Source organism: Sceloporus occidentalis, unplaced genomic scaffold (assembly GCF_023333645.1).
Source record: "Sceloporus occidentalis isolate IW3139 unplaced genomic scaffold, rSceOcc1.0.p SCAF_16, whole genome shotgun sequence".
In the NCBI taxonomy this organism is placed as follows: Eukaryota; Metazoa; Chordata; class Lepidosauria; order Squamata; family Phrynosomatidae; genus Sceloporus; species Sceloporus occidentalis.
Genome location: NW_028316996.1, coordinates 12,499,698 through 12,526,588, shown reverse-complemented (window position 1 = coordinate 12,526,588; position 26,891 = coordinate 12,499,698). Strand labels below are relative to the sequence as shown.

Below are 26,891 nucleotides of genomic sequence, written 5' to 3'. Positions count from 1 at the left end.
GACTTTATTGGCATTGCCATAAAGTAGAGAGGTAGTGCTATCAGGTACAATGGATGGCTTCAAAAAGGGTCTGGATATTTTTTTTAGAAAAGCAGAACATACAGGGATGTAAATGATAGAATATAACATTAATATTTTAGAGTTTCTTGATCCAGGGAGAAATCTGATTGCCTGTTGGAGTCAAGAGGAAATTTTGGCAAAATTGGAAAAAATTGTTTAATTTCGCTTTTTTAACTTCTTTTGGGGCATAAGCAAGAATAGTAGGTGGAAGGACTTGATGGACTTTTTTCAACCTAAACTACTATGTTACTATGTTAATCAGTGTGGTTTCCCTGAATATCACTTGATTGCAGGTCTGCAGGGTTTTTGCCAATGGTAACCTACGTTACTGTGCATGGCACTCTGTTTTGTGCTGAAGTAAATTCCCCAGTCTCTTGATTGGTGTTTGCCATAGCAATTTATGGTAGTGAAGTGTAAATATTACTAGAATATTTATTTCACAAAATGTAAACTGTATGCCAACTGGAAAAAACTAGAAATCTGAAAAAAACTTAATAAATGAATTAAGTTTAAATAAATAACATTTACTGAAAAGATATGGTACAGCATAACACCCATTACTATATACTGAGCCAGACATTGACAGTAGTGCAGCATAACCCCTATCACTATACGGTAAGCCTGACTTTGACGTGGTAGGCCTCTGCCCCTAAAACAGCTTCCCCATGCCACCGCTGCACCTAAAACAGCCTGCCTGTGCCATCGCTGCCCCTAAAACAGCCTTCCTATGCCAGCGCTGCCTCTAAAACAGCCTGCCAGTGCCACCGCTGCCCCTAAAACAACCTGCCTGTGCCACCGCTGCCCCTAAAACAACCTGCCTGTGCCACAGCTACCCCTGGAGTTGTATTTGGACACAGCCATTACCCACCCACTTCCCTTCCACTCCCTACCCACTAAAGGCTGTCAGGGGCCAGCCCTGCTTTTCATGAGGACTTTTGAAGCTATAGTTTAGGTATTTTATTTTCATTAGAATGTCTGGTCAAGTTTTTTTTAGTTCTTTCCAATAGAAGGGAAGGTATTTACTAATGTGAATGTCTTTCTGCATCCATTAGTCGCTCTGCTATCTCTGCGTAAATAAGTCATTAGAACTTGTCTAGTGTTAAATTCTGGTGGTGATCTTATGAAAATACTACTTTCAAAGGGTTTTAAGCAATGCTGGTTTAGAGAAAGGTGATAAATAAGTTAACTGTTTAGTTATACTCAAGGTTTATTTGTGACTTTTTTCTCTTGAAATGCGTAAAACTCCCTGTTTAACTATGTTTTTTAATATCCCAGGTGCCTGAATTTGAAACATACTTCTTTGTTGAAATCTATGAAGTTGGTGGCGGTGCCTCAATTAACAACAGCATGCGATTTGCCAAAATTGTTATTCTAGAGAGTGACGCACCGCGTGGCCTCATTTATTTTGCTGTTGGATCCAGAGTAGCTGTTGCACATAAGAAAACCACTTTAATCAGCTTGGAAATATCCAGAGAATCTAACACAGCACAGTCCATTTCTGTTGGCTATGTTATACAGGTATGTTAGTGCATTAGTGATGCCAGGTGTATGATATAAATATAAAACAGTGTCACGTGCGTTGGACTTTACCAAACCACATTTTAAACCAATTATTAAACCAATTTATCATTGACTAAATTAGAGGTATACTACTCTACCAATATTTTTTTCATTGTCCTGTCAAAATGAAAATGTCAATCACCTATTATTAACTTTGTGCATAAAATATAATAGAATTACTCAGGAATTGTGGAAATTCCCTTCCCTGAGCCAAAAATCTCTTTCAGTCAATCCCTTCATCATTTCATTCCTCAAGCCCTGTGGTACCTACTTGAGGTCTCAAGCAATCAGCATACCTGGGAACTTTTGGGTTCCGGCTACCCGGAGCCTTCCCTTGCGGGATGCAGCCAGGACTGCATACTGACGTCGGTGGGCGGTCCTGTTGACGACGGGCGGTCCTGCTGACGTTAATGGGAGTTCCCGCTGATGTTGGAGCATTACCGCTGACGTCAGGGGCAGTTCATGCTGACGTCGGGGTCAAACCCGGAGAGTTCCCAGGTATGGCAATCAGCACTATGTACAGCATGCCTGATATAGGTTTGCTACCACAATTTACCCTATGGAAGTAATACAATTAAATAACGCCAAAACATTAAGCAATAAATGAACAACATTTATATTCATTCATGTCACTAATCCGTAAGTGAATGCAATATTTAAATTATATAATTAATTAAAATACATTTTCAATTTAGCTTTCATAAATGTTGGTCAGTCCTAAGTAACTCTCACTAAATAGAAGTTTGGGTTCTGTGTTAGTGCATGCATTTGGTAGGGATACATATAGGGCAGCAATAAGAACTCATGCATGTTTTACATTAGCTGGGGGGAGGATGATGTTGCCACTTTTCGAAAGGTTGTAACTACCACCTTACTCCTCTCTGATCAATCTCCTTTATTAACACATAGCCACTTTATTTGATACCATGCCATCACTCTAAATGATTTCTTCTATCTTCCTATGTTTCTCCCTTTTAATGATTTCTTAGTGGTCCTTTAACTGTTTGAAGGTGATATAAAATGAATGTAGGGTTCGATTTTAAATTGATCTATTTAATTTTATAATTTGCTAACTTGTGGTTGCTTTGTTTTCATTTTTTTCTTTTTAAGGAGCTTAAAAAGCCTGAAATGGCAGGACATACACTGATATCCCCAGCAGTAGCTGGGCGAGATTTTGTTAAGTCGGAGGGAAGACTCTCTTTTAAACCAGGACAAGGAAATCTAGTGCTGGATATCACACTAACTCCAGAAATAGGATCACTCAATCCATTTCCTAAGCGGTTTCAGGTTTTACTTACTGATCCTTCAGGAGGTGCCAAAGTAGATAAACTGTATGGTATTGCCAACATCACCATATTATCAGACTCTTCATCTCAGTCTACTTGGGGGCTAATTGATCAGTTGCATCAACCATATGATGAAAACATTTTTAACAGGGTTCTCCAGACTCTAGACAATAAAGCTGGCGTGGAGGTGTCAGAGGAGCATCTTGGTGCCATGACGAATATTATGGAAAAGGTATGTAACATATAAGAAACCACGGGGCCCTTGTGCAAAAAATTGCCCCGGGCCTCCCAACTTCAACAGCTGCTCTGTGCCATCACTTCCCTCACACAACTGGTCTGTGCCTTCTTTGTCCCCCTTCCAACATACAGCATATGTAAACACACCTACATGAATTACACACACTTACTCATACTTACTAAAACACCTTCATCTCAGCCCACTTACACAATTACATATCCATGCTCATACACACACACATACACAATTACACATCCATGCTCATACACATACACAATTACACAGCCATGCTCATGCACATACACAAATATACACCCATGCTCATACAAACATGAAATAACACATCAATGCTCATACAAACACACACACACAAGTACACATCCATGCTCACACACAAGTACACATGCATACACACACACATACAAGTACACATCCATGCTCACACACAGACAAGTACACATCCATACATATTCATACGTACATATATACACTTGTCTCCCCGTGGCGGTTCAAAATAGTTTAGAAAGGGCCCTTCCCACCTGGACCTCACCAATTCAGGTCGGAAGGGCCCTTTCTAAACTATTGTTTTGTTTTGTTTTGAAACCGCCACGGGGAGACAGGAAGAAGGGATTGCAGGGAGCGCACCGGGCCCTCTTGTTATCGCCAGTGGTATAAATCTCAATCCAATGCTGCTGTATTGGCCAGTTTAGTTGCAAAGGAGATCTCTGATCTCCCCAGCAGTGCCATTCACACTATGCAGAACTGTCGAGCCGCCAGATCTTGGTGCTCAGCAGTAAGGACCGCGGCCACAGAAGGGACAGTACCCCAAGCTCTTAACAAGATACATGTATTAAATCATACATTTGAGAGACCTAACTGTAGCTACATTTTAAGATTAAGTGGACAAATACTACAGTTCCATATTAAAAACAGTCTTTGGTCGAATAAACCCCTTGCAGCATTCATGCAGATTAATATAACAGGAATGCTGCACAGCAGATTGAACCTTTGCTTTGCGGTGTTTTCTTCACTGGGAGACGAAGAAATCTCTGTCCAGAAATGCATGTAAACATGCCTGTTAACCCCTGTAGTGATCCCAGAATAAAATGTTTTTAAATAAAACTCTTTTTGTTTGTGTGTGTAGCAGATATTTGGCATCAACAATTAAAGGGATTGTATATTCACACTTATTTGTACCATAGCTCTTTCCATTAAGACCCTTAAACATCTGTTTGCATGAGGACAAAATATTTATCTTCATTTTTTCTGCGGTAATTTTTTATACATTTAAAGAAGTATGACACATATTTAATCAACTTGGCACACATGCTTAGTGATTTCTTATATTCTTTTACTATGTATGTTCTATTGTTAGTATCTGATGTCCTTAATTATGTTTTTTTTCCCAATTTCCAGATAACAAGGGAAGGGGAAATACACATTCTTAGTGATCAGAGCCGAATTCTTTTCTATGACATACTCTGCAGTCTTGCTGACCCACAACGGTTGGATACACTTGGATATAGCCCGTTAATTGAAATAGCTGAGCAGTATGCCTTCTCACTTCTTACAGGAGTAAAATGTGGATCTCTGGGGGAAAAGTAAATATAATAGTAAAAGTTATTGTGATTCATGGCTTGGTTAACAATTCAAATGCAGTCAAATGTATTGTGTCAGTAGTTGTAAATGTATTGCTCTGCTTAGAGAACATTGCAATCTTCTCAAGAAGCATCAATTCATTTTCCTTCACAATAATAGGATGTATTGTGGAAGTAACTAATTTAATAATTATGCAAGATGTTTTTAATGGTTGTATTATATGTACACTGCTGAGTGAGACTTAGATGTTTGTGTTACTCACCTGTCTTCGGCTCCCACGTTGCCGCAACAGCCGCCGCGCAGGAGAGGGAGACCCCCCTTCAACGCACGGCCACCTCCGCAGCAGCCGCCACGCAGGAGAGGGAGACCCCCCTCCAACGCACGGCCACCTCCGCAGCAGCCGCCACGCAGGAGAGGGAGACCCCCCTCCAACGCACGGCCACCTCCGCAGCAGCCGCCACGCATGAGAGGGAGACCCCCCTCCAACGCACGGCCACCTCCGCAGCAGCCGCCACACAGGAGAGGGAGACCCCCCTCCAACGCACGGCCACCTCCGCAGCAGCCGCTACGCAGAAGAAGGAGACCACCCTCCAACGCACTGCCGCTTCCGTCGTCATCCTCAGAGTTGCCGTACAGGAGAGGTAGACCTCCTGGAACACGGCGTCCGGCTTCGGCGCTTGCAAACTCCCAAACTGCAGGCATATATGAGGGGAGATTACGCCACACTTATGATGGCGGCGATTCCCGGACACTGGAAGTGACGGCATGAAGGTTTGGCGGGAGATTCGAACTTCCCCTGTGGTTCCTATTTAAACCTCCTCAGTTCTGCCAGACGTTGCCTTCTGTTGGTTGTCTATGCCCTGTGCTAGTACCCAGATAGCGTTTTGATTCTGCTTCCTCGTGTTTGATCCCGGCTACGTTTACGTTTATCCTGTATTCCTGAATCCTGACCTCGGCTACGTTATACGACTATCCTGCTCTCCGGAAACCTGACCTCGGCTTGTTTGACCCTGTTCTGTCCTGGAGTCCTACCTGACCACGGTGTCTCCAAACTACTTGTACGTGACAGAAACAGAGGGCCATCATGAGACCCGCTTTGGTGGGACTTCAAGGTTCCTGTGAGGTTCGTCTGGATGAGATGGATCATCGTCTGGATCAGTTTGCCCAGGCACTCCAGACTGTTCTTCAGCGTACTGACCCCGGACGACAGGTGCATCCTCCAACTGTAGCACTGCCACCAGTTCCGTCCCCGGCTCCAGTTTCCGTGGTGCAAGCTCCTATGAATCTACCACCGCCACAACGTTATGGAGGAGATCCTACTACTTGTTGTGGTTTCCTCAACCAGTGCGAAATTCATTTCCAACTTTCCCCTTACACCTTTGCTTCCGACCGGGCGAAGGTTGGATACATAATTTCGCTCCTCACCGACAATGCTCCGTCAAGGGGAGCGTTCTCTCATGGATTATGCTATTGAATGTCGTACCTGGAACTGGACCGGCGAGGCACTTATTGCAGCCTTTTTGAACGGATTATCAGAAACTTTAAAAGACGAGATTGCTGCTCGAGATCTTCCCTCCGACCTAGACTCTGTGATTTCTTACGTGACACAGATTGATCTTCGTCTCCGCGATCGTCAGATACAACGGGACAGTATGAGAGCACGAGAGAGGAGTTCGTTCCCTTCTGCGTCCTGTTCCTCAGTTCTCACCACCACCTACGACTCCTTCCACCTTTGAGGAGCCTATGCAGCTGGGTGTCACTCGTCTGTCGGAGAACGAGAAGGCCAGGAGACGTAGAGAAGGACTCTGCTTATACTGCGGCACGGCAGGCCATTGGGCAAGATCCTGTCCTAAGAAGTCGGGAAATACCCGCACCTAGAGTGGTTTAGAGGACCTGCTTTGGGTGTGCTGGGTCTGTCCTCTGATTCTAGCAGTACTCGGATGACTGTTCCGATTCGGGTATCGTGGTCTGAGGGATCCGTTTGCACAGAGGCTTTCGTGGATTCAGGAGCCGCAGAGAACTTTATCGATGCCTATTTTTGCGAGCAGCAGTCCACTACACCTAAAGACATGCCCGTAAGAATTGAGGCCATTGATGGCAGACCACTTCATCCGGCTCAGGTTACCCAGACTACTATACCAATGACACTCTCCGTAGGGATGATGCATAACGAGAGACTTCAGTTCTTAGTAATCTGCTCTCCCTCTACTCCTGTCATTTTGGGGTTTCCATGGTTATGGAAGCACAATCCCACCATCAATTGGACGACTGGAGAGCTCACGTCCTGGGGTCAAGCATGTGGGGAGCACTGTGACAAACCCATTCGACTGGCCATGGTGTCTACTATGTCGGAGATGGTCACTACAGCTCTTCCAAGTCATTACCGGGATTTTGCGGATGTGTGTGACAAGAAGGAGGCGGAGAGGTTGCCTCCACACAGACCTTACGATTGCCCTGTTGATCTCCTTTCGGGTACCATGCCACCCCGAGGCCGAGTCTACCCCTTGTCTGTTCCTGAGACTAAGGCCATGGAGAGCTACATCGAGGAGAATCTTAGGCAGGGTTTCATCCGTCGGTCTACGTCCCCGGCTGGAGCTGGATTTTTTTTCGTCAAGAAGAAGAACGGAGAACTAAGGCCATGCATTGACTATAGAGGCCTGAATAGGATTACAAGACGAAATTCCTATCCTATTCCTCTCATCTCGGTACTTTTTGATAGGTTACGTGGGGCTCAGATCTTCACGAAGCTAGATCTACGTGGGGCCTATAACTTGGTCCGTATCCGTGCCGGCCATGAATGGAGGACAGCATTCAACACTTGTTCTGGACATTACGAGTATCTGGTTATGCCGTTCGCTCTGTTTAATGCCCCGGCGGTGTTCCAGGAGTTTATTAATGACTGTCTCCGGGACTTTCTCCAGAAGTTCGACTTCCTGATTTACTCGGCGGACTTATTTACCCATCACGACCAGGTTCGTCAAGTACTGAGTCGCCTTCAACAGCATGGACTGTTTGCCACGTTGGATAAGTGCGTCTTTGAGACCCGCAAGGTGACCTTCCTGGGGTACGTAATTACTACTGAGGGTTTTGATATGGACCCATCGAAGGTTCTGGCAATCAAGGATTGGCCACAGCCTACGGGTCTCAAGGCTCTGCAACAGACGCTTCATTCGTAATTACTCGAGGATTGTTGCTCCCCTAACAGACTTAACTAAAAAAGGGGCCAATGTCTCGGAGTGGTCCTCTGAAGCCGTGTCTGCGTTCACTCTTCTCAAAGAGAAGTTCACGACGGCCCCAGTGTTACGGCATCCCAACCCTCTTCTGCTGTTTGTCCTGGAGGTGGATGCCTCTGAATCCGGGGTTGGAGCTATACTCTCCCAACGGGCTTCGTACAGCGGACCACTACATCCTTGCGGCTACTTCTCCAGGCACTTCTCAGCATCCGAGAAAAATTATGATATCGGGAATAAGGAACTGTTGGCGGTTATCCTGGCCTTGGAGGAGTGGCGTCACCTGCTGGAGGGGGCCTCGGTACCTACCTTGATCCTGACCGATCATAAGAATCTTCAATATATGGAATCGGCCAAGTGCCTCAACCCTTGTCAGGCCAGGTGGGCTCTCTTCCTCTCCCACTTTCCCTTCGTGCTGACTTACCGCCCCGGTTCAAAGAACACTAAAGCGGATGCATACACGACCGGATGAGGAGAGTAGAGAGCCCGAACCCATTGTCCCTTCTACCAAAGTCGTTGCGGCCATTCGGCTACTGGGTTATGCTCCACTGTTGGATCGCATCACTCGCTCTCAAGGTCAAGCTCCGGACTCCTTGCCGCCAGGGAGATTGTATGTTCCTCCCACTTTGTGGGGACCTATCCTGCGCACACTGCATGGTGCCAGAACCTCGGGACATTCCGGAGTGGCGCGTACCAAGGAGTTACTGTCACGGACTTTTTGGTGGCCTTATTGGGGCAGGGACGTAACTGCGTTTGTCCAGTCCTGTACGAGGTGCGCAGCTAACAAGTCCTCTCGTACTCGCCCGGCTGGCCTCCTTCAAACTCTCCCTTGTCCTTCGGTTCCCTGGACTCATGTGGCCATGGACTTTATTGTTGAGTTGCCTCCGTCCAGGGGACATACCGTGATTCTGGTGGTGGTCGATCGTTTCTCTAAAATGGCTCACTTTATTCCGCTACGGAAACTACCCAGCGCCTCCACCTTCGCAGACATTTTCATCCGGGAGATTGTGCAGCTCCACGGAGTACCGTCTGAAATTGTGTAGGACAGAGGCACCCAATTCGTAGCAAGATTCTGGCGCAAATTTACTAAATTCTTGGGCATCTCGTTGGCCTTCTCTTCGGCATATCACCCTCAGACGAACGGCCCGGTGGAGAGAGCGAACCAACATCTGGAGCAGTACCTGCGTCTCTTCATTAATAACCATCAAGATGATTGGGTCGACTTGCAGCCATTCGCGGAATTCGCGAGGAATAACACGCTCCAGGAGTCTACCAGGATCTCTCCATTTTATTGTCTCTAGGGACTCCATCCGCAGTCTCTCCCAGAGACCTTACCAGTTTCGCCTGTTCCTGATCTGGAGGAGAGACTTGCCTCCATTCGTGCCACCTGGGCTTCGGTTCATTCCGCACTAGAACCTGCTGTCCTGCTCCAGCAACGTCAGGCCAATAAGAGACGTTCTCCCAACCCCTCGTACCGGCCGGGCGATAGAGTTTGGCTGTCTACATGGTTCCTGAGACTCCGGGTCCCTTCCCTGAAACTAGCCCCACGGCCTTTTCCGGTTCTACGGCAAATCAATCCAGTGGCTTTTGAACTTTTTCTACCCAGAACGCTCCGCATCCCCTGGGTATTTCACGCCTCATTGTTGAAGCCCCTGGTCTGCAACCGGTTTACCCGAGGCGAGAGTTCCACTACCGAAACTGCCAGGAGGGCTTCGGAGGGACGTACTCCCCAGGTCATTCTTGATTCCCGACGGCAACAAGGCAGCTTACAGTACCTGGTACAATGGAGGGGTGTCGGTCCCGAAGAACGATCCTGGATACCTGCGGCACGCCTCTCCGTGCCACTACTGATACGTGCGCTTCACGCTAGACGTCCTTCTCGCCCTGGTGGTCGCCCTGAGGGCACCCTTTTGAGAGGGGGTACTGTTACTCACCTGTCCTCGGCTCCCACATTGCCGCAACAGCCGCCACGCAGGAGAGGGAGACCCCGCTCCAATGCACGGCCACCTCCGCAGCAGCCGCCACGCAGGAGAGGGAGATCCCCCTCCAACACAGGGCCACCTCCGCAGCAGCCGCCACGCAGGAGAGGGAGACCCCCCTCCAAAACACTGCCGCTTCCGCCGTCATCCTCGGAGTTGCCACGCAGGAGAGGTAGACCTCCTGGAACACGGCGTCCGGCTTCGGCGCTTGCGAACTCCCAAACTGCAGGCATATATGAGGGGAGATTACGCCACACTCATGATGGCGGCGATTCCCAGACACTGGAAGTGACGTCATGAAGGTTTGGCGGGAGTTTCGAACTTCCCATGCGGTTTCTATTTAAACCTCCTCAGTTCTGCCAGACTTTGCCTTCTGTTGGTTGTCTATGCCCTATGCTAGTACCCAGATAGCGTTTTGATTCTGCTTCCTCGTGTTTGATCCCGGCTTGTCTGACTTCGTTGATTTCCTGAAACCTGACCTCGGCTACGTTTACGTTTATCCTGTTTTCCTTAATCCTGACCTCGGCTACGTTATACGACTATCCAGGGCCGGCCCAAGACATTGTGCTGCCTGGGGCGAAGTGTGAAATGCTGACCCCCACCCCTGTATGTGTGGTGTAAAGTCCCCTCTATAGTTCCCCCCCCCTGTATGTGTGGTGTACAGCCCCCTCTATAATGAAATCAGCAATTGTGTTTCACAAACTCCGAAGAACCAATTTAAGTTTCCTTTTTCATAATATATTCAGATTGAAAAAGCGTAAACAACACGTTTTTCTCACTTTTCCTCACACTGATTTCTGGAGTTTTGGCCTGTGAAGTGACTAGAAATTCAGGAAGGCATTTTATCTCTGGATAAATAAAAATTACAAAGTTCTATTTATCCCTACAGTAAGTAAAGTGCGAGGAAACAGATAACCAAATACACACCAGGACAGGCTCTCCCACACCGACACCCAAACACACAAACCAGGACATGCTCTGCCACACTGACACCCAAACACACACACCAGGACAGGCTCTGCCATCGACACCCAAACACACACCAGGACAGGCCCTGCCACACCGACACCCAAACACACAAACCAGGACATGCTCTGCCACACTGACACCCAAACACACACACCAGGAAAGGCTCTGCCACCGACACCCAAACACACACACACCAGGACATGCTCTGCCACACTGACACCCAGACAAACAAACAAGGACAGGCTCTGCCACCGACACCCAAACACACACACCAGGACAGGCTCTGCCTCACCGACACCCAAACACACACACACCAGGACAGGCTCTGCCTCACCAACAGCCAAACACACACACACCAGGACAGGCTCTGCCACACTGACACCCAGACAAACACACCAGGACAGGCTCTGCCACACTGACACCCAAACACACACACTAGGACAGGCTCTGCCACACTGACACCCAGACAAACACACCAGGGCAGACTCTGCCATACTGACACCCAGACACACACACCAGGACAGGCTCTGCCACACCGACCCCCAAACACACACATCAGGACAGGCTCAGCCACATCAGGATGGGATAAGCTACTAAGAGCATAAAAAATGCTTTCCACATTGCTGCTTGTTGTGTGTGTGCCACCTTTGTGTGTCTGTGCCCCCAGCGAGGCCCCTTTGTGCAATTTGCCCCAACACACCCCTGTCTATTGATTTATTTGATGCCCCCAGCCAGCCCCCCACCCTTGTGTTTTGACCCCCCTTTTTGTTCTGGTTAATCGTAATGCCCCCCCATACCCATGTGTATTACCCCCCCTCCCCTTTGTGTATAGATTGTCCTAATCACCCTGTTGTGTACTTATGTCCCCAGCCATCCTCTAGGGGCATGAATATGTCTCTCCATGACTCCATGTCTCACCTCAATTATTTTTTTTTTTTTAAATACTTACTTTTTCTGCTGGCTTTCTTCCACTGACCTGCTCTTCTCCCTCGAGATCTTCTCCTTGTCACACGGTAACGAGCAACTGTTCTGCGTGAGCCCGCCCCCTTGAGCGTCACGGCGCATCTTCAAGGGGGCGGGAGGAAGATCCGAACTGATCGGCATGCAGGCAAGCCGACCGCTTTCAAATAATTAAACGGAGGCGGTTTTACAGCTGTTTTAAAACCGGTAGCCGCATCGGATGCGAAAAAACGGCGCTTGGGGCGGCAAAGTGCCGCCTCTTCAAAAGTGCCGCCTGGGGCAATTGCCCCAGTCTGCTCCATGGTAGGGCCGGCCCTGCGACTATCCTGCTCTCCGGAAACCTGACCTCGGCTTGTTTGACCCTGTTCTGTCCTGGAGTCCTACCTGACCACGGTGTCTCCAAACTACTTGTACGTGACAGTTTGTTGATATTTGATATTTCACATTAAAGTAATATTGTCAGTATATGTCATCAAGTCAGAGTGTGAAGTTCTGAGTCCCATCCAGTGGAATACAAGGTTTTGATTTATTGAACATTTTTTAAATAGTGGTAGAAAGAGAAAAAAAGAGTGGAATGATGAAAAGAAAGAAAATGAAGCATGTTATGTAAAAAAAAAAAAGATCAATAATTGAGAAGGGAGAAATCCACCCATAGGCTGATGGTGTATAAATTAGTCTGACAAGTCTCTGTAGCATTGCCTTCTGATTTCATCAGTTAGAATTCCTGAGCTGTTACTTTCTTTCTGTAAGAAAGGGTTTGTTACAAAACAGGATAATTGATAAATAATGAATAGGAAGGCCTCATCATAAGTAAAAAAATAATGAAAAATATAATTATATGATCAAGTTTTTTAATGATAAAGATACATTATAATGATATAAATTTAAGACAAGATGCCTCACTCCATATCCTCAGAGGGGGTCCTAAGCAGCTGTTAAGAACCTATGAAACAGAATATTGTTGTACTGTTATACATAAAACTTTTTTTCTCTGTTCTCAGAGGGAAGACCATCTTTGACACTTGCCCTCACATTTCTGTAAGTGCCTATAACTGGTATCCACAACAAATCAATGGACATAAATTTGAAGGAAAGAATGGAGATTTCATCCAGGTTCCAGAAAGCATGTTGACTGTTTTTCCTCTTAACAGTACAGCAGAAGGAGGCTGTAAGTTTGTCCACTTCACTGAGTATAGCAGCCAGCAGTGGTTTCTTACCAGTGGTAAACAGTCTACTTTAAATAACAAGGTAATTTAGACTCTGAATGAAGACATCTTCAGTTTCTCTGTAGAACCTTAAGTTCTCATTAGCTCTAAAGTAGATGGTCTTGCTATGAATCGTGTGTTTATTTTTACCCTTTAGTTAGATTGAATTCATTCTTCCAGGAATCAGGACACAATTAGCATGGCCTTTCCTAAGATTTGATTGGCTGGAAGAATTATTTATAGATGTGTACTCAACTATTTAAATGCACACAGAATTACTTGCACACATTATTCTGTGAGCTTCTTCAGGTTTGCTTGTTTGTAATATATAACGTTTATAAGAAATACTTTATTTTACAATTAGAAAGATATACAGGAAAACTACAAACCTTGTGTAGCTTCTATTACTTTGAATAACATAGATGTCAGCAGGTTTATCTTTTGATTACTGGCATTGGATGTCTCTAAACTTATAAACCATATTTGCTCTATTATAAGACAACCCTGATTATAAAACAACCCCCCAAAACTTTAGATCTTAATTAAAGAAGAAAATAACATTTTCTGATCACAGTTTATTTGAAGAGAAAAAGCAGAGCTGTGTGTCCATTGCCTCCTTTTCAGCAGCTCCTCTTACTTGCTTGCCTCTTTTTGTTCTTCTTTCTTCACTCACTTCTCCCTGGATTAGCTCCAAGAACTTCCGCAAAAGGGTGGAGCCTCCGCGCACACCATCTCCTCCAATTGGAGGAGCAGGGGAAAGGATGTCCTTGTGATGCGCGACATAGCTCTGCCTTTTTCCATAAGTACTTTAAGAGGCCAGAATATTGCAGACCGATTTGCACAGAAAGACAAGAGGCAAGCAAAGAAGCGGAACTGCCGAAAAGGAGACAGGGTCACAAAAGGAGCCTTGAAAGAGCGTGAAAGAGTGAATAGGAGTGTGAGAGAGTGAATGAGAGCATTAAGAATGAATGAGAGGGTGAGTGACAAGCCCCTGTCCTTGGAGCTGAGGTCTGAACAGAAGACAACTTTGATTATTAGACAATGTCATTTCTTCAGCTTACGTTTTAAAATCCCTTGTCTTATAATGGTACAAATGCTGTATATCTATGGGCATTATTTTACCACTTTATACATTTAGTAGGTAAACTTTCTATCAAATAGACTGGACAGATATATTGAGAAGGTAAACAAGTTCCTAGAGATAGTTTAACAAGAATGAAAAACAGATTCTTGTAGAATGTCTGAGAAGTGGTATTATCCCATAACAACAAACCAAACTGTCCTGCTGATTGGACCATTACTTTCCCATTCACACTGCAACACTATCTCTTATTTTTTTTCTTTTTTATATACAAAACCCCTTAGAGTATACAGCACATTGGGAAAATGGTAAAACAGGACAAATCATGTTATATAGAACAATGGGGACTATGCGTGAAGAGCAAATTCTGCTGGGAAAAGTGGCACAATAACATTAAATGAAAATGTCTTACTAAATGTTCTACTTTAAGCACTATCTCTCTCTCTCTCTCTCTCTCTCTATATATATATATATATATATATATAGTGAGAATTGTCTATCAAACAAAGCATCCAGCAGCCTTCTAGCACCAGCTTTTTTGAGTGTGTTTTTGGAGCTCAAATATACAGAAATGTATGTGTGTATGTTCTTGTGAACATATCTACATAGTCAAACACACAACTAAAAATAGTACAGCTTTAGGGCTATTGTCTGCTTTGGGAGAACACAACAACATAAATGCATAGTGTGCATGTAGTTTGCTACTGAACCTAATATAAAATGTGTTTCATTCACTAATATTCTAACGTATTGTATTGATTTAGATTTTGTCTGTGAGTGTCAAAGACCAGAACTCCCATGAGCTATCCAGTGACAATGAGGTAGTGTATAGGATTCATACAGGAGGAGATCGTATTATCCCACATGTATCACTTTGCCTTCTTTGGAATCAGGCTTCAGAGAGGTAACAAGTAAAAGTTATTTTATGTGTTCTGTTTTGATAGATCTTGATGGTACAGTATAGCAAGTCTTACCATTTTATGCTTCTGTTTTCTGTATCATGGGAGTTGGATTTCTTCCATTCCCTGGTGGTTACAGCTAAGTGGTATGTCTGTCTATCACGCGTTTAGCCAAAGCATACACTAAGGTACAGCCATCAAAAAACATGAGCGGCTAGAAAAAGGGTAAGGGTACCAGATTTTTTTTTTTAAACAAGGAAAAAATGTTTCCTATTTTCAATACTATTTTACTCACTACACGTTAGTTTGCAAATCTTGCTGGACAAACATTGTAGTTCGCTGAGACATCACAAGCATTGAACATATATTGCAATATACTGTATACTGTAATGTGTACCTGAAGGGGTTAAACAGCTTTATGAAGATTTTTGAAGACATTTGGAGAAACATTATGAAATCTGACATTGTGTGCTTCCCATATTGGTTTCTACCATACTTTACAATTACATTGTAAAAATGTTTACTATGCAGCAGAGTTATGTTAATTATAAGATATAATGAGAAGATATGGCATATACAGCTTGTGACAGTCCAAACATTCACAGGTCGCAGTAGAGATGATACAGCTGTGTTTATGTGATAGATACTATATTACTTTGAGCTTTCATATTGCCCTTGCATATAACCTGGAGGTGTCATACAAGCCTGGCCAAAATAGCCAATATTTTCTTTCAGAAACCAAACCTGCAAATAATTTAATGCCATACCAGCTAGATGTTTAACTCGTGCATACGGTTTTGCTAAACCGGTTTTATTTCAGTTCTGCGGCTGTGTGTAAAAATAGCTTGTATCCTGTAGCTGTTCGCACTCCATGACCCTCACAAGAATGTCAACAGAATGATCACTCTCTCTCTCTTGTCACTCTATTCCTCATGCAGACTTATCATTCATCATTTCAACTATGTGAGAAATTACACAGGTTCATCGAGTACATTTACCTAATGCTTTAAAGTATTTTTAACAATTTAGAAAAAAATTTAAAACAATTTTTCAAGGGAAAATGCTGAATGCACATGTGTTGTGTAACTTCTTAACACCTGTTTAACTCTTAAAACCAATGTCTAACTTTGGAATGTACATAGGAGGCCCCCTACAATGCACAGGGCACTCTTTCGCCATCCCCAATAAGCAACAATAGAGGAAATCCCTTTATTGTAAAAAAATAATCTCATTGTGGTGGCTAATTGACTTTAGAGAAGAATTGTTTATACTACCGACCAGCAGATATTTTGTTAAATGTACATTTTTGTCCTCTAGGTGGTTGGCTGATGGTCAGTACTGCAAAGTTTTGTCTGATACGCCTGAATATGTGGAATGCTCCTGCTCTCATATGTCTTCCTATGCTGTCTATGCCCAAACTGACAGCCTTTCTTCCTATAATGAAGCCTTTTTCTGTGCTGGATTTATTTGCATTTCAGGTATGTATCAGTATAAGAAAACACAAAAAAAATGGTGTCACTCTTCAGTTTTGTTGACTTTAATAGAATTGATGTCTAGAATAGAAAACAAACAAAAAAAAGTTTACATGTTATTGCTGCATCTTATATAATGAAAAAAATCACTGAAATTCCACTTTTTGTTCCGCCAGGTTTCACATTGGCTATTCTTTCACAACTGTTCTGTGTTCGGTCTTCCATGTTTGCAGCTAAACTTCTTACTCACATGATGGTTGCCTGTTTAGGGACTCAGGTAAGAAAAATAATTCCTAAAGTTTTTATTATTGAAAAAGCATGTCCAAGCTAAAAATGACACTCACCAATCACAACCACCAACCTAAATGCACTTGTAAGAGGAACAAATGCCCCCTGGGGACTTGGGACACTATCATATGTTTTTTTGGTCTTTCTGTGCATGTATGTGTAGCCATCAAGGACTTGATTCAATCACTCATGCCAAATCTAGCCTTTTTCCTGGACTTTGAAAAATATTCATAAGCAAGCATTTTAAACTCAGGATGCAAATAAAATAAATCACTAATTCCACAAAAGGGTGTACATATTTACCAAGACCTATGTCTTATGTTCGGCCCCAGCTCCTACCCCTCCTCTGAACTACTTAGTAGGAGTTGTTTTATGTTAATTCCATTGTAGCTTTTTCATATACTGGTCACAGTCTAGAATCCACAGACCATGCATTTTCAGCTACCATTACACCATTTAACGTTTAGATGGGTCTTAAGGTATCTAAAGTAACTAGATTCCCAATGTACTGATCTACATATTACATGTATGCATTAGGGCCGCTATAACATGCATTGCCTGGAATTTGTTAACCCCTCAACCCCTGATTTCTTACAATGTAGAAGCATTGACCACTATGTGGCATTCCCTTTTTTGTTATACTACAACATCTATCATTCACAGACTGACTGAGGCTGACATAAACTGTAGGCTGACATCATCTTTTTTGATTGACTACATGCCATGCTACATAAAGCTGTAACCTGTAATAGCTGGATAGCAGCTAGTTACATAGAAACATAGAATTTGATATGCAGATAAGAACCATTTGGCCCATCTAGTCGGTCCATTTTTTCCTGATGACCTCATACCTTAATAAGTCCTTGGTCTCATCTAAGTTTCAGGATAGCTTTATGCCTATGCCTAGCATGTTTAAATTGCCGAAATGTATTAGCTCCTACCATGTCTGCTAGTTGTCTGCCTCTGTTTGATATTTTAAGAACCGATATAGCATGTTTTCCACCACTACCTGGGCATCCATTGTTTGTAGCTTCCCAGGCATACCTGTAAAAGTTAAATGGTAAGAATGCTAATGTGTGTGAATACCCACTGCCGCCTGTGTCCTTCACTTATCAGCCAAGTTAAAGCTTCCCACAGTAACTGTCATCAAACTGTCTTTTCTCTTTCACATTACTCCTCTGCATTGCAGGACACGTCTATCTCTGGAATTCCCAGGGTGTTATGTGAGCTCTGAGGTCAAAGCAAATTGTTGCTAAATTAAATACTAACTGATCACTATCAAGCACATTCAGTGATACCGGTATATTTGCATGGTGTAGGTTGTAAGACAGTAATAACATCAGTTTTGTTTTACAACACAAATAATTTCCTATAATGTTGTGTGTGTATAAATAATATATACAGTGGCAATGTGAACCCTTTGGAATTACTAGAATTTATATATAAATAAGTCTTATAAAATATGATATGATGTTCATCTAAGTTACAACAATGAACAAACACAACAGGTTTGAACTAATGATGCCCACATCATTGCATTGTTCTTCCCATATTGAATACATCATTCAAATGTTCTCAGCGTGGGTTGGAAAAAGTATGTGAACCCCTAGGCTAATCTCTTCAACAAAAGCTAATTGGAGTGAGAAGTTAGCAAACCTGGAGTCTAATCAATGAATCAGGCGGTGTGTTTTGTGGACTAATGGAACTGAGGTTGAATTGTTTAGGAAGAATGTTTACATATGGCGTAAAATAGCCATCGCATACCAACCATGTTGCTGATTTGCTTCTTTGTGGCCTGGATATAATGTCGTCATCCAGGGGACAATGATTTCCCAAGTTGATCAAGGTATCATACAGGATAATGTAAGGGCGGCTGTCCGGCAGCCGAAGCTCAGTAGAAGTTGTGTAATGCAGCAGGACAATGACCCTAAACATATGAGTAAATCTATTAGGTCATGGAAAATATGTTTTGCAATGTTTCCATTTAACTTATTTGTGCTTCTGGAACCTATGGCGTTAACACTAATTAAAAATATGTGTTTGGGGTCAGACAGTTGGGTAGTTTGACATCACTGGGTCCCAGAAGACACACACTTTGTTTTTGAAAACCTGCCATCTCTGTATTTGCGATGTGTATATATTTATAGCATAACAAAGCACGACGCAGTTTGCATGAAACACAGACAACCCTGAGAAAACAAAACCTGGCATCTGAGCTGAAAAGGGAAGTGAAATGTAAACAGACTTGTGAGAAACTAGAAGGAGTGGAAGCAATCCAGCCCTGAAACCGGCTTTATCAGATACACACCCATTCTCCCAAGTTAAAGTCAGTCTCCTCAGGGGCTACATATTCACTTTATCCATTACGTCAAACACACCAGCTAGATGGACAGAATTCTATTTATCTACGTTACTGTTGTAGTGTTGCAGGGCATTAGAAGATAATTGTTTGCACAGGACGGAAACCTGTTATATTACTTTATAAAAAAAAAAAGCTGTTAGAAGATTATGAAGTGCAAGAACGTTAAACACAAGATCTTTTCAGATGCCCAAAATACTTGACCATTATGTCACTAGGGTCTTCCCTCGCACTGTGAACAATTAGCAAATATATACTAATAGCCGTACTAATAAAAGGTCAATAGCTATTACCTGGAATACTGTATCAATATACAGCTCCTTTTCTTTACTTTGTTTATCTTTTAATATGATTAGTAAATTGTGAAAATGTCACTTTATAGTAACAGGTTAATACATATCTTGTTGGGTGAAGTACTAGTGTAGGCAAGGCTTCGTATATCCAACCAAATGCATGTTATTTATGGGCTAACTTTTATACTAATGCTTTTGTATATAAGGGTTGATAAAGCACAGTGGTCATTTTTTCATATATGCACAAGATTTTGACAAAAGGCCATTTCCATATAAATTGAAAATGTTTCATTTGTAAATTTTTCTCAGAACAAACCATTGTGTAATATTTTACACCTGTATAGGAGGACCATTGTCATGTCCATAATTACCTACAGATGCATCATTCTTCATCTCTGCAAAAGGTGTATTTTGCACTGGCATATGCCTCCTCCTACTTAGTCATGCACATAATCTATTGCGTTTTATATACTCCAACATTATGACATAATACTAATTTTACTTCTATTGTGATGATAGTTTGGTTGATTTAGTCATCCAGAATCTCAATGGCTATTCAATGAGCACATTTGTTGTAGCCTGGTGCATTTGTTGTCCTTAGATTTGTGTTCCAGACCTTGGCAACCATATTTGCTAATGCTCTGTCTGCTCCAAACCTCCTGGCTTGTTTTTGGTTACTATTTGTTCTACTTTGGCACCTCACTTTAGATCTAAAGTTCCAGCAGCCACAGGATACCCAGATGATCAACATCTGGAGATAAGGTGCTGTTGCTTTAGACAGGAGTATGCCTGGATATGTAACCTAGAAACATAAAAACACCCAGACACTAATCAGTCATTGGTTAGATTAAACCAATTGGTTGATGCTAGAGGAGGCCCCTGCGGGCGACTAAAAAAGTCGTTTTTATGGCCCTTTAACTCCTGATGGCGAACCTACGGATTTCTGCTCCCGGTAACCCCTACGATGCTGCGTAGATAATGGGAGCGGAAATCCATAGGTTCACCGTCAGGAGTTAAAGACCTTTAACTCTTGGAGCGGGGAGGCCAGTGGTCTCCCCCGGCCAAGTCACGGCACCAGGATTTTAAAAGTTTGTACGAACAACTCTATTGGTTGCCAGCAGGGGCTCATCTGCCATCGTGGTTGATGGCAGAGGACCAATAGAGTTGTTCGTACGGACCTTAAAAATCCTGGTGCTGATGCTGCTGCAGCCCAGGTCGGAATGACCCTTTCTAAACCTTAGAGGCTGCTGTAGTTACGCCAGTGAGCACCGGTTTGGTGAAGGCCTTTCCTGACTCTGTCCCCCTGCATAAAACAAGGTCCATAAATATATGGTTTTCATGTGGAAGGACTCAAGTGACTTTAGGTAACAGTTTCCATAGTAACTGCATTTCATACAAGTGAGGGCAGATATATTGGACAAGAGTCAGATTGTGTAACCATGAAGCACTCTTACAATAAAGAGTCATTACATGGCATTTGCTCAATGGCATTTTTCCAACATTTGGAAAATACAATCATTATTTACTTTTGTAGCTCGTACCTGTTTTCAGAGCAGACATTATACATTGGCCGAGGAAGCTGTCAAAATATATATTTAGAGTTTTAGATTATGATTTATGAAAAACCCAGTATTATACAGTCAATTTGCTGAGGTTATTACATCATTGTAAACTTTAAAAAATACACTAGGTATGTTGCTTTGTGCCATTAAATGAAACCTCTTTCTGTCTTGTAGTACAATGCTGAAGTTTGCGAAACATTATATAATCCTTATATTGATGCACCTTTTTAGTCAAGATAAATACATAGAAAAATATTATTGAGCATGCAAAAAGCTGAGACATGCATAGTTTTGTGTTAGTCCCAACATTTGTTCTTGTATACGTTATATAGCCTATTAGGGTATATCATTTTATGTTGAAGTGTTCTTGTGATGTGGCATCTAAAATCCCTTTTTTTAGAAGTATGTGAATTCTAGGTTTCTTTGGTGGCCATAAGGCTTTTATGGTCTACATTATACTCATGGTAAGGTTATTAATATTGCACATTAATTTGTAAGAATTTCAAGCATGTCACATATTAAAAATGTTTGAAATGTGGTGAATAATAACAAAACAATTTGGGCTGGTGAGTCTGTATAGCACCTGTGAGCAAATCCAACCCTGATTAAAATTTGCAAATCATTTCCATGTACCTCTAGAGACAAACTCTAGGTGGAACTGTTGTTTTATGGCTAACAAAAAGGCAGAAGTTCACTGCTCTTAGAAACAAATCAGGTAAACACTGACCCTGGTACTAGGAGTTCCTTTTGTATAGAGCAGCACTGAAATGATACACATTGCCATCTTGTACTTGGCAGAAAAGCATTCATTACGAAATTAATCAAAGACCAACCCCTCTTAGTTGTCTCCTATCTTTGCACAAAGGTTTCTTTGAAGCAAGGATACTAATAAAAATGAGTGCATACCACAGAACCATATTCATTGTGTTTGCAGGTCCTTTTAACTTTAATAAAATTGTTTAAATCAGTGGGTTTTATAAATTGCGACTTTGGAGATAAATTATGCATTCGATGAAGTTCCCTGTTAATTGTTATCACTACTTCTTGTGGATTTCATATACACAAGTACTTGATATTAATTGTGAGCTGAACAAATTACAGTATATCATGCTCTGCCCCATGACGCAGACAGGAACCATCCTTCCCACGCTCCCTTTAGGCTTTCATGCTTTTTACCGACAGTAGTTCTGTCACTTGTTTACTGCCCTTCCAAGTGGAGTATTCAGAGTATTCGGAAGCTGAACTTGGAATGCAGTAGCAAAACACTGAGGGTGGTAACAAGAAGAGCACTCATCAAATTTCCTATTTGCTGAGGATCTCTCTGTACATTGAGAGTAGCTAATTTAATTGGAAAGGTAAATTCAGGTGTTTTTCGTATTTTTTTTTAACATTTTCAATTTCTAATTTTCACTTTTTATTACATCCTTATTGAGCAATGCTGTCTTTCTATCCCTTTAAATATTTATTTAAACTCAGTTATTTAATTTTATTTATGTACTGGTTTTCAGTTTCAATAATCTTAGAGAAGGTTTGTAGTTCATCAAATTCATGGCAGTTAAATCTTAATGACATTTTAAATAACACCCCCCAAACAGACCTTTTCTGTGACTCATCCCTAGAATGAAATATCAGTTTGATGAATGGCATTATGGTATTATTGTCATCTTCTAACTGTCATGAAATATAATTAGATTGCATCTTGTCAGAATTTAACCTTTCTTAAAATTAGGACTGTCAACGTACTTAATATATGTCTAATTGTTAGTGAACAGTTGACAAATTCAAGTCTTGAAGGAGTATGAGAAACAAAGAATTCCAACTAGTGCTGACTACCTGCCTCGCCTCGGAGATTATTTGTACATGATGGGGTTTGTAGTCAACAGGATATACAATATCAGTTATATCAGACATATATATATATATATATATATATATATAAATATATGCTCTTGAACGTTCTTAGCTAGTACTAAATTTAGTGTGGTACGTTTAGTTATACTTTGTTATGTTTACTTCTTTCATGTCTGGCTGTCAAATCACTGGCCTGGATTTATACCCTGCTCTAGATCATAGAAGACCCTCATATTATTTACAGAGAGTCACTTAGGTCTAATGACTTCTAAATGACTTAGGTCTAATGGCCTCTAGCTAAGGTTTTATGCTCATATAGCGTGTGGCCACGCATATCGAGTCACTTGATGCACATATGTGGTGCTGTCAGTCAGCAACCCATCAGGCATTTGCCCAGTGTGCCAGATGGCCAGTCTGGGCCTAGTACTTATACCAATTACATAAAATGTAGGTTGGAGGTTCAAGTTTAAGATTTGTGACTTATTATAGTTACTAGACTCATTGTAATTAATAAAAAAAGACACATCCCTGACTGCTACATTTGATCCATAAGAAATGCTGACTCAATAGGAACAGCTGGCATAACTAGTTTTAAAACAGAGTTGTTCCCTGTATAAACCATGCAATAGTTTTACTATGAATGTACAGCAATGCGGAATCATTTTCGGCAAGTGTGAAATTTAATGCAAGGTAAGTGTACAGAAAAAAATCTAAATCAAATCAATATTTGTTGTGATCACCCTTTGCCTTCAAAACAGCATCAATTCTCCTAGGTTCACTTGCACAAAGTAATGGGTTTTGTATTCATATAGTAAGGCGTATGATTAAACAATTATATCAAACAAGTACTAATGATCATCAATTTAATATGTATGTTGAAACACAATCATTGACTAAAACAAAAGAAAAATAAAACTTGGTAAGGAACAGCCAAACTCACTAAAAAACGTTAGGTTGCTAAAGACAAGGTCTCTCCCAGGCAGAAATTTCTAAGGCTGGCAGGAGTTTCCAGATATTCTGCCCAAGCTCTTTTGAAGAAGCACAAAGAAATGGGCAATGGCAAGAACCGTGGATAGAGTAGCCATCCAAGACAACTTAGTGAAGCAGATGAAAGACTTCCCTTTGCAAGCAGAAGATGTCCAGCAGTGCCATCAGTTCAGCATTGGCAGAAAAGAGTGGGACCCTGATACACTCATCTACAGTCCAGAAAATTCTGGTCAGAAGTGGCCTTCATGGAAGACATGCGGCCAAAATGCCAAACATCTCATGGAGAAACGAGGCCAAGCGACTCAACTAAGAACTGGAGTGCAGAAAAATAGCAACACGTGCTCTGAACTGAGTCACAATTTTAAGTATTTGGCTGTAGCAGAAGGCAGTTTGTAAGCCAAAAGGCTGGAGAGCAGTAAAATAATGAGTATTTGCAGGCAGCATAGTGGTTCCTTCCAAGTTTGAGGCTGCATTTCTCCACATGAAGTTAGGGATTTGGTCAGAATTAATTGTTCTCCTCAGTGCTGAGAAGGACAGGTAGATACTTATTCATCATGCAATACCATCAGGGAGGCATCTGATTGGCCTTAACTTTATTCTGCAACATGACAATGACCCCAAACATATGACCAAAGTACCAATAGCTCCCACAGAGCCCTGATTTCAACATCATCAAGTCTGTCTGGGATTACATGAAGAGAAAAAGAAACCACCAAGGCTGCCTAAATCTACAGAAGAACTGTGGTTGGTTCTCCGAGATGTTTGAAATACCTACCTGCCGAGTTCCTTAAAATACTGTTTGCAGAAGAATTGATTCTGTTTTGAAGGCAAAAGGGGGTCACCCCAAATATTGATTTGATCTGGATTATTCTTCTGTTGACCCAGTTTGCATTTTGTTAAATGATAAAAACTATTGCCATGTCTATTTTTTTTTAAAACATTTCTACTTTACATATTTTTTTCACACCTGCCTAAAACCTTTCCACAGTACTGTACATCCTAAATAGAAACCATCAAATTTATCAGAACACTACAGATTTAGCCAGGCCCTGGTTTATCTTTGCAAATATAAACATTAGAGTTCCCTGGCAGTGCACCTTTTTTCAATATCTGTTATCAAGGATCAAAGGCTTCATATTAAGGAAAACATCCGCTTGTCCTCGTGTGCATACAGACATTATCCTGCTAATTTAAGGGAGTTGTTCAACTTAAAGTATACTTTTTACTCTCTAGTATATTAAGTAAATAAAACTTTTACAGTTTTTTATTACTCTGTTATTTCCTTTGAAGGCTTACTCACTTTAAAACAACACAATCTTTTAAGAAGCTTTTTCTTTTTCTGTGAAAACAGTCTGTCACTACCTGCTTTTGTGTCGCATTACAAGCATTTCTAGCAAAAATTCTAAACATATGTAAATTGTTACTTTTTCTACAGCAAGCAAGACACACTTGCTCAATAACACTTCCATTCTAGTCAATTGTAGCTGAGCATAAAAATGAATGGAAGTGCATATGCAGGATGTATATGAAGTATGCTTCCTGCTAAAGTGTCCTGGTTTCTGTAGAGGCAGCCAGAGGAGATACTGATAAATATTGTTGTTTAAGCATTTTACATATACTGCTAACCTGACTTCCTAGAATTCCGCACCAACCAAGACATGCCCATGCATTGCCTAGAAGGGATTTTGCACTGGGTTGCTAGTATCAGCATTCTTATGAAAGCTGTATTCTTTTGAGAACATAAAGTTAATAAACAATGTTCTAGGAAATGTGATAGTTGTTTAAACTGTATGCACATTTAAGCAACAGTAACTAGGAGGCTATGAGAAGAGTGGGTCACACCTTTAAAGGCACATTTTTAATACAATTTTACAATACTATGCATTTTTAAAAGTAAAGAAACACATAGAACATATTCTTCTTTGGGAGAAGTTGCAGTTCTATAGTTGCTGTAGAATGCCACCTCCATAATCTGGTAGTTCTCACTGCTGATTGGCTTCTTGATGGATGATCTACTGCATGGCAAATAGCTGGGGTGGGAAAATGATTAGAGATTAAGCAAATCGCTGGACTAAATAATTATGGGAAAGCTGTTTGCCATATGTAACCAAACTCATTGATTGAACAATGCATTATCAATTCACATTATTTCAACATTATTTCAAATTGAAAATATGTGTTTTGTTATTTTTGGATAATGCTTACAATCCATTTGCAGCAGTATCTTAATCTTTAATCTCATAAATCAACCTTTGGTATCTAGAACTGTTTGCTTCTCTGGAAACCCTATGAGAATGGACATAGAGTAAACCTCACAATAAACTCTTGGAAAGATACAAAAGGTGAACTTGGCACCCAGCATGCACAGGGAGTGTGGTCATTGTTTGGGTCTGGAAATGCTGGAATCCTTTGTCTATTTACATATCAAAATCAGATAAGCTAAGTGGGGCTAAAGTACACAAAGGTTTTAACATTATTAACAGAAAAAAATCATCATGGGAAAAAAATGTCTGCACCCGTTAATCACTAACCCTCTGACTGAAGAAACCTGAAATTGCCCTGTATAGTTCCTTGTTTGTTTATTTTAGATACTTTGAAAAGTGGTTCATGATGTTCAGGAGTGCTTTGGTGTTTTATTTATATGCTATAGGCCAGGTGTACAGAGCTTTAATGATGCCCCTTGAGATCATGGTAGAGTCAGAATACATGTAATTTTCACATGCAACTGACCTGTACATCTAAAGTGCTACCCTACAAGACTTTTTTTGTATTAATACAAACCAAAAAAACCCGATAAAACAGGTTGATGCCTGTTTTTGACATATTCTGTGTTACGGGAATTCGTAAAATCAGAAACACGATAAGCAGTACTGCGACCCAGCGCAGGGCAATACATGTACAGTACAACTTCAGTTAACGGAAAGCTCAAAAATACAGTAAAAGCAGTGTACAATTACAATTCCAGACATGGCACATATGGTTAGTACATTAGTGGAAACAGTCTAGGGAAATG

The 26,891-nt window shown here is 41.8% G+C and overlaps 1 protein-coding gene across 1 annotated transcript in view; it reads left to right on the top strand.

Moving 5' to 3' along the window:
• LOC149303040 (adhesion G protein-coupled receptor V1-like) overlaps positions 1 to 26,891 on the top strand; it is a 165,437-nt gene that overhangs the window by 88,398 nt on the left and 50,148 nt on the right. The window contains exons 77-83 of the mRNA XM_089481806.1: positions 1,336 to 1,578; positions 2,731 to 3,138; positions 4,561 to 4,745; positions 12,883 to 13,129; positions 14,932 to 15,071; positions 16,384 to 16,544; positions 16,715 to 16,815. Coding sequence (XP_089337932.1) covers positions 1,336 to 1,578; positions 2,731 to 3,138; positions 4,561 to 4,745; positions 12,883 to 13,129; positions 14,932 to 15,071; positions 16,384 to 16,544; positions 16,715 to 16,815 — 1,485 coding nt within the window. The remainder of the gene's footprint in view (positions 1 to 1,335; positions 1,579 to 2,730; positions 3,139 to 4,560; positions 4,746 to 12,882; positions 13,130 to 14,931; positions 15,072 to 16,383; positions 16,545 to 16,714; positions 16,816 to 26,891) is intronic.